The 9,413-nt window shown below is 35.8% G+C and overlaps 1 protein-coding gene across 1 annotated transcript; it reads left to right on the top strand.

Annotated features, from left to right (window-relative positions):
* Positions 1-208: 208 nt before the first annotated feature.
* On the top strand, positions 209-2,002 carry GONST4 (golgi nucleotide sugar transporter 4). The gene has a single exon (XM_059576126.1). It carries the CDS (start codon positions 793-795, stop codon positions 1,846-1,848), a length of 1,056 nt encoding a protein of 351 aa, XP_059432109.1. The 5' UTR covers positions 209-792; the 3' UTR covers positions 1,849-2,002.
* The last annotated feature ends 7,411 nt before the right edge of the window (positions 2,003-9,413 follow it).

Raw genomic sequence — 9,413 nt, 5'->3', positions numbered from 1 at the left:
AATTTTCTTGCCCAATTGGGTGACAGGATAATTCAAAGTTTATTTAGTAGATAAATCTTATATAGGGTCTAATATTACATGCGGATTTACTACTAATCAGAAGGAAGACCGGTCAGCACGACTTCACTATTCCCTGAAAACGAAGTCGTTTACCGACCTATAATTCCACCGACGTTCCTATTTTTTGGCTTAGCAAAAGAACATCATATTGTTGTGGAAAATTGGCTCCCACCTCTATTCTTGCTTGTACTACTAAATCAACGGCATTGATTTTCTTCCAAGGCCGTCATTGCATTGGATTAGACTGCCTAAACCCGCTCCAGCTCTCTCACTCATCATATACGCGCTGCACCGGTTGTGTCTGGCAAATATTTTTTCGTCCTCTGACTCGAGCTGGGTTGTCTCCGATTCGCAACCGGCCTCCATTTTGCTCAAGATCTGTGTTCCTGTTTCTATCGGTGATGTGTACCTCAATCTCTCTCTTGGGTTTCATTTTCTTGCTTTAATCTCTGCTTTTATTCGATTATTACTGTTATTAATCTATAAGGGTAGTGAAATTCGGCGGAAATTTGTCCTATTTTCTGATATTAATTTTCTCCCACTCTATCAGATCGTCTTAATTTCAAATACCCACGTCTCAGATTTTGCTATGAAGTCGTTTCCCACTTCATTTCTTTTCGATTTTGACTCATATATCTCTCTGAGTCTGAATCTTGCTTTATAGCTCTTTAAATTGTTGAAGATCTACTAGATTTAGCGCCTATCTTTGTTGAAATTAGAGTGAATTTGATAATGTCTTCGATTCGATTCGATGCGACTAAGCAGTACTATGCCACGAGCAGTCTCGTGGTCGGGTACGCGCTTTGTTCAAGCTTGCTTGCTGTGATAAACAAGTTTGCCATTACCAAATTCAACTACCCTGGCCTTTTGACTGCATTGCAGTATCTAACCTCTGCTCTAGGAGTTTGGGTTTTGGGGAAGTTAGGATTTTTGCACCATGATCCATTTACTTTAGAGACTGCCAAGAAATTTTTGCCAGCCGCTATGGTTTTTTATCTGGCAATCTTTACCAACACAAATCTTCTTCGCCACGCAAATGTGGATACGTTTATAGTGTTTAGATCGTTGACACCCCTGTTGGTTGCTATAGCGGATACAACGTTTAGGAAACAGCCATGCCCGTCAAAGCTCACGTTTGTGGCGTTGTTGATTATATTGGGTGGAGCTGTTGGGTATGTGGCCACGGATTCGGGCTTTACTTTGACTGCATATTCGTGGGCATTTGCTTATTTGGTGACAATTACTACTGAGATGGTTTACATCAAACATATGGTGACAAATCTTGGGTTGAACACTTGGGGTTTTGTGTTGTATAATAATTTGTTGTCGCTGATGATGGCTCCGGTCTTTTGGTTTCTTACGGGAGAGTATGTTGATGTGTTTGCTGCGTTGGGAGCTAACTCTGGAAATTGGTATGAACCCGTTGCATTCTCTGCAGTATCATTGTCGTGTGTTTTCGGATTGGCCATCAGTTTCTTTGGGTTTGCAGCGAGGAAGGCGATCTCTGCTACAGCTTTTACAGTGACTGGTGTTGTTAATAAGTTTCTCACAGTTGCCATCAATGTGACAATTTGGGATAAGCATGCAAGTCCATTTGGTTTGCTGTGCCTTCTCTTTACGCTTGCTGGTGGAGTTCTTTATCAGCAATCAGTTACTCGAGCTAGCAGTGCTCCATCGCAGCGTGAGTCAACAGCATCGTCGAAGCAGACTGATAGCGAGAATGATGCAGATGATTTTGGAGATGAGAATCAAGGAAAGGGCGTGTCTGGTAAACTTGCTTCTGTATGAGAAATTTATGGTCTATGTTTCTTTTTTTTTCTTCCCATTGACGAAGAGGCTGAGTAGGTGTTTGAAGTTTTATGTCTAGTGTTAAAGATTTAAGAAACTCTGTATCAGATCATGTTTATTATTTTCCTTAGAATATGATTTCTGTTAGCATTTTCCCAGGCTTGTTTCTGCATTGCCAAATGATATTGCTTTGGTTCTTTACAATTCTCTGGTGATTTCATACTGCTTTCACGAGTAATGGTTGCATCTTGCATGTATTCTTGGCTAAGATAAAGCAAGTAAGCAACCCCCCCGCCAGATTGATTTTAAGGCCTTCCTGTATTGTAGTAGGCTAGTGGCCTTCAACGCAATTCTATGCCATAAATTAATGATTATATATCAATGAAAAGAATTTCTTCAGTATGTTGCAGAGATCTATTTCAACTAAAACTCCAGTGATGATGTAATCTACAACATCTCCCATATCAGGAACTAATCCTTTTCTTTCAGTAGACTTAAGAACTTGATTGCAAGTAGTTCGTTTTTCTCTCTATATTGTCTTATTTTTTGGCTCAACTGAACTGGGGGACCTTTCAGCCGGGTCAGCTTGTTGTTTGTGGAACGATTGTTTCTTCTTTCTATATAGGAAAGCATCAAATTATTCTCAATAAACGAGGTCGTAGATTTGAGGCTGATCCTGTCTGTCCTGCCTCTTGCTGACTTTCTGATGTCACGTGAATGTGGTCAGAGTGAAAAAGGTTTTTGGTGGCTTGTGGCCTGTGGGTAACCCCTTGCCTGCACATGACTGTCTGCAGGTTGATCTGAAAAAAAAAAAGATAAAAAAAAGAAAACCTTTGTTGCTGTGGATGGCATTAGCAGGAGGATCTTCTCTTTTTATATTGCTTTGCATGATCTACATATGCTACAATTTTTTCTTTTTTCTGGTGAAGAATATGAGGTTTAGGCTTTAGGCTTTGATTTTTTTTTTTTTTTTTTTTTCTCTTCATTTTGTCAAAGAATTGAACAATGTTTAATTGTGTTAAAAAAAAAAAAAAAAAAAAAAAAAGGTAAGAGTAAATGGTTTTACAAATGAATGGATCGGATCCAATTGGAAAATACAAATATTTGTACAAATTATACATTTGATCACCACTTTGTGGAAAGTCATTATGAATATGTTAGATATCTCTAACTCAATTGTTTCTTAATTTTTTTTCCCCCTTCTTGTTTTCCTAGCCATTTTCCATGATATTTGACGGTAAAGCATGTGACATATCCTTTTAAGTAATATATAGTAATGCGTTGGCTTTCATAGAGAAACTTCCTCCTACTATCAGTTGTCCTAGCCAGTAGCGAAGCCCCCCCACCCCCCCACCCCCCCCCCCCCCCCAACACTCTCAGTTGTCCTAGCCAGTAGCGGCCCCCCCCAGAATTTTATTAGAACTGTCTTTCACTTCGTCTTATCTCCTAATTTATTTATTTATTTATTTTTTTCATTGATCTTTGTGAAGAGAAACTTTTTTTTTTTTTTTTTTCCTTCTTCTTCAGAGCAAATAAAGATAAGGTAAAAGAAATAAAAAAACCGAAAAAGGGTTAGGCTTCTCCAGGGACGGAGCCAGCCTTGAGAATGGGCAGGGGCCCATTAGCAAAAAAAAAAATTAACCATAAAAAAATTGTTTTTACCTTAAAAAAAAAAAAAAAAAAAATATTGTCATTTGGGGGGTCCTGGCCCCTGCCAGTCCCGCCCTTCCTCCGTCCCTGGGCTTCTCAATAACAAACTCAAAATAGCAATACAATGCAGAAAATACAAACAAATAAAAAATGGGCCAAAAAAATGGCCCAGTCTTGAAGAGAACTCATTTGATATCCAATATGCAATGCCAGTAGAACAATAATGCTAAAAACTAGTCCCTAAAGGGTAGCTCAATCGGTTGGGGACCACGCCTTATAAAACAGAGGTCACTAGTTTTGAATTCTTCCTTATGAAGCAGAGGTTATTAGTTCGAATTCTCCCTCTTCCTCTTATATGAACATGTAAAAAATAAATAAATAAATAATGGTAGGAACTAATAATAAACAAGTGTTTTTTTTTTTTTTTTCTTTCTAATAAACATGTTTAAGTAATATTTTGTTTTTTTTTTTTAAAAAAAAATGATCATGCACCGTTGAATGTAGCCAATTAAAGATTCTACATTGTTAGGCTGGTATTGGTACCTGAACAATATTCGAATGGTCAACATTTTTAGAACGGCCTTGACTTTTGTTCGAACGGTATTGATGTAGGTGGGGCATTGATCTTTCGATCAAGTCATTGATTGAACTATTGATGGGTGCCACATGCATCGATTGATCGATGGTCGTCGAAGTACATTTGAAAATAATTATTTTTAACACAAATCATGGAGCACTAGTACCTATAGACAAGTAACTCACCCAAAAGATCGAGAGGCTATGGCAAGACTGGGTATGGATGCCTGGATGGTCAGTCAATTGGAGATGGACCAAAAAGAAAATAGTTTTCATGCATCACAGGAAAGGGGGTTGAAAACATTTTGGTATGTTGGATTGAAAAAGGAAGGCTCGAGTTACATTAAGAAGGTGCCAATTTTTGCGTCATCCCGCCCCATTTTTTGAACATGTCTTACAAAGAGAGGGAAAGCGGTGAGGAAAATTCAAATTCGTGATTTCCGCGATCACGTAAATGAATGAAGATTTTTTTTTTTTTTTTTTAAAAAAAGTGTTTTAAATTTATGTTGCATGAAACACGGGCATCTCGTATAATTATCCATTATTCTAATAAAGTAGCGGGGCTGGCCCATTAATGGAAGGACCTTACCGGTACACGATACACATCCTATGTATCAACATGTATTAATGCAAAAGTTGCAGTATATATAAGAGATATGACTCTTTGTAAATGCAAGGTGTTTTTGTTTATTTAATAGGCAAACAAAACACAGTTATGAATTTGAAAATAAATATTAGATACATTATTGAAAATCCTAAAAGATTATCTCGTTTGGTTGAACTTAAGGGAGAAAAATTCAAAAACCCAAGGGAATTTGATTCCCTCTCGATCCCCTTTTGTTAGGAATGTGGATTCCCTTCAAGAGATAGGAGAATCTACATTTTCTTGGCCTTGAGAATGTTTATTTTCTTAAATGACAAAAATGGCCACATGTCATATGTTTTTTTAAGGGTTAAATTATTATTATTTTTGTTTTTTGTGCTTTGAAGGATTATGAAATAGTTATCTCAGCTTTCAAAATTATCATACATGGTGACTAAGGTTGTCTCATCAACTTTTTTTTCGTCTATGTTCATGTTTCGTTCAAAAATTTAACTACTTGCCACGCCATGACCTCTCAATGTTTGCCATGTGTCCCCATGCCAAGTCATTTTGCCACATCAACATTATTTAAAATGAGATATGCTATAGTGTAATAAAAAGATCATTTTTTGCCCATAAAAGGCATAGGTTGCAAGAGGCTATAAGCCTCATCAGTAGGTAGGGCTACAACAACTATAGATAGAGTTTGTGACCTCTTACCACCTAGGACTTTTATAAGTCAAAAATAGTCTTTTTATTACACTATAACATTTTTCATTTAGAATTGGTAAAGGAGATCATCCCACATGCCATGCCACCAGTGGGGGAGATCCCATCTATCTGACATTACCAATAGTAGTAGGGACTTGAACACAGAAATATTTGGAGAATACAATTGAGAAATGTCAGTTGTTTAATAGTAGATTTCCATTTGGAATAACTCAAATTATACATAATATAATGAGAGTTGGAAGTTAAGTTTGAAACTCATAATTTCAACTTGGACAATGGACTCACACACCACACCCACCTAATTGTAGGCCATTGGATGCAGGCGTGCAGCTGTTGAATAATATTAGAGAAGAGAGGCAACATTATTTTCAATCATTCTGTTTATCTTCCTGTTCCTCCATCCATCCATCCACCCATATTCTCTCTCTCTCTCACACTCTCACAGAGAAACACAGAGAGACACAAATATGGAAAAAAGATGAAATCCTGTCCTTCCCAGCAAAAAAGAAGAAATACAGGCTTACAGAGAGATGCAATAACGTGATAGTGTCAGCTAAAAGAACGGAATGGAGGCACATTAGAGGCCTCTCTGTCCCAAACAACACATGTTCTCAAGGTAATGCTCTGGTCCCAATTCCCTCTTCTCTCAAAAGCAAGACCAGAAAATTAAAAAAAAATAAAAGAAATTTCAATTGGGTTTTTGATTCCCACACTGCTTACGTGGCCACTTTCTATTTGGGGTCCTCGATTCTTACACTTGTTTACCCTTAAATTCGTGCTTTTTTGGGCAATTCAATTTCAAAATGGTCCCAAATTCCATGTTATCCTCTGGACCACCTCACTCCACTGCTCCTCTTTCAGGAAATCCAATAATTTCCATGCAGAGTATTCATTTCATTTCCCTATGGCTCTTCATTTCTCTCTCTCTCTCTCTTTTTCTTTTTATTTTTTATTTCTCAAACAACTTGTCCTTCAAAATCATTTTTATCTTCCAACTCCACATGAACTGGCTTTGATCTCCAATGATCTTAATTTGAGCTTTTTCACTTCTGGTCCCAAGCTTTCCGTAATCCAAAGGACCACTTCTACTACATTCTATATAAATAAATGCTTCGTGCATTAGAATTCCCTCTAATATAACTAACCGGATATTACTTCGTTCAAATAAAATGAAGAGAATCCTAGGATCCTAACTTTTTTTAGTTAAGTAATTAACTACTCATTTTTTAAAAATATTTATATTCCGCTTTCTATTTTAGTTTTTAATTCTCACTATTTCGTTTAATTTTATATTAATTTTTTCCAATAATCATTATTTCTTTCCATTTAAATACTTTTTTTTTTTTGCTCAATGAATATTTTGGCCAGTTTAGATGCAGCAACTTTCTTTTTTTTTTTTAAAAAAAAAAAAAACATATTTTGCTTCAAGGCTAGCCAATTTTACATATTTTAATTTGGAATTAGCCAATTAACTCGATGTGAGTGCTCTACACGTACATATTATGGTCTTACCAAAGAAAATATTGTTTTAATAGTGTTTTTTAGAATTTGTTTAAGATTGTATTGAAAAAAAAGCTTTTAAGAAACCTAAATTGATATTGGGGTGAAAAGCCTCTTAGGTAATCAACTTCTAATAATCATCTCTCCCTCAATAATTGATAGTGTTTAATAACTTTTAAAATTTATGATTTCCTCCCAAATCATGGGGAGCTGGGGTGAGAAAATAATATATAAAATAGCAATAGAGCTGGAACTTGGAGTGGAGGGTGCTCACATAACATTTTTGTAATCTCGAGGGGCACAAAAAAAATAGAGAGGCATCAGAATTAAGAGGAGACCCTTGTCTCAGAATTGACTCATTGGACTATTAAATGGAAGGTATCACGAGGTTTGTTTCCCTCTCAATATATGTTTATTCTTGAGTCACGCTCAAGATTGGATTTTCCCTTTAAACTACTCCCTCCTCTTTGATCTCAACGTGTTTTTTTAAAATACCCATGTTCCCCATATCAAACTAAAATAAGAATCCTCCCCTTTTGTCTCAACCCTCAATAATTATGTAATGAAAAAATCATACTTTATTTACTTCTTCTGTTGCTGCTTCAACTGATGTTGAATATATATATATATATATATATATATATATATATATATATATATATGATTCAGCAACAACGACACCTGTTTCTGTGTCTCATTGACACGTGGTTCCTCATGGATGTTGGCCATTACAGTGACACCATACCATTAATGGCAATACTGTTACTTTAAGGTACCTAACAACCTACCCCTTAATCTTCCTAACTCTCCCAGAAGCAAGCAAGGAGTTAATTTAAAATATTTTTTTTTAATTTTTTTGGATACTCATATATTCCAATAGTCCATTAACCGCTACAATCAATTTTGTTGGCAACATTTTTTATTGTCTTTTTCGTCTTTAAAGATCCTCCTATAAAGCTGTGGCTTAGTTATAATATTTTGGATGGCATTATGTGTTAGAGTATACCATGGAGTTCAAAATTTGATCTTAGGACTTTTGGCTCTGATATCATGTTAAATTTAACATGGTATCAGAGCGTACCACAGGACGAATGGAACTCACACTACTTACCCCATGACAAGGACCAAGAAAAATACTGGCTTGCACGTGAGGCAGGGTGTTGAGGAATAATCTCACATTGCCTGTGGAGAAGATCTTGGGCATGTTTATAAGGAATGAGCAACTCTCTCTTATTGAACCGATTTTATGAGATGCATTAGACCCACGAATTTCTTCATGGTATGTAAGATTTTATAATGCGGAAATAATAATAAATAACAATGCGAAAATAATAAGATAGTGACACATAAATTTACGTGGTTCAGTCTATGATCTACATCCACAAGATCAAGCCTTAAGGATACATTAAGCTCTTATTTCTCCGCGAAAATATTTACAATATAACATGTTCCTATTTATAAGAGAATCATATTGGATACAAATAGGCTTTTACTCTAGCTTGATTAGCTAAGTGATAATTTTCAACTATTCAACTGAAACTCAGTGATAATCTTCAAGTATGACTCAATGATATTTTTCAATTGTAAGTCACTAATAATTTTATACTGTGACTGCTATTCTTGAACTCCATAATATACTCTAACATTATGAACCATTTTAAAAATATTTGCTAGAGATGCTTTGTTGATACTCACCATGAGTTACAACCGGCTTCGCTGGCAGCATTTATAATTGCATTTTCTGCCTTCAAAAGATCCTCTTCTTGAGTTTTTGCTAATTGTTTGTACTTGTTGGTACTCATTAAAAAAAAAAAGCAAGCTTTATTTTTTTTTTTTTAAAGGTAAATTGAATTAGTTGTAAAAGGAGCTTGAGCTTTCTGGTGTGGGGAATGGGTCTCTCAGAGAGCAGAGAAGGCACTTGCCTCTGGACCCATTTATGTTTCTCAAAATCAAAAAGTTTTCAGGTAGGAAATCAAGAACACAATCCAGGGTTTTTGAATTGATATCACTGTCTTTCTATGGCCTTTTGGAATTGCGTCTGCAGACAATGTTTCAATATATTTGCAAAAAAGTTCATTTTACTTTTTTCTCCCACTAGCACATTTTGAATTCCAAGTCTGGACTCTGCACTCTCAACTTGTGTAGCGTTGCCCAATCCAGACCCCCCCCTTAGGGCATCAAATAATATTCTCCATCTTATGCTAAGATAAATTTAATTATTAATCCCCCTAATAAAAAGAATATAATCAATTCTGTTTAGTTTTATTAATCAATTTTTGGCCGTTCGATGTGTTAAATGGTCATTTTCAGGTGGATTTTTAAAATTTGATTTGAAGAATTGTTTTGGTCGACTCCCTAACAGTTCTGCAACCCTCTGCCAAAAGCTACATATTAATATACAATGTCTACCTATACACTTAGCTACTTCTTGCACGATATGGCTAGGTGCTGAAAAAATTAAAAAAATGCCTCTTTTATAGAAAATAAAAATACAGAAAAGAGCGGAAAAAGGGAAAGGGGTGAG

The sequence above is a fragment of the Corylus avellana genome, chromosome 11 (genome assembly GCF_965113065.1).
Source record: "Corylus avellana chromosome 11, dhCorAvel1.hap1.2, whole genome shotgun sequence".
NCBI classification, from domain to species: Eukaryota; Viridiplantae; Streptophyta; class Magnoliopsida; order Fagales; family Betulaceae; genus Corylus; species Corylus avellana.
Note: the sequence above shows the minus strand (reverse complement) of the source record. Positions and strands in the feature narration are given on the sequence as shown.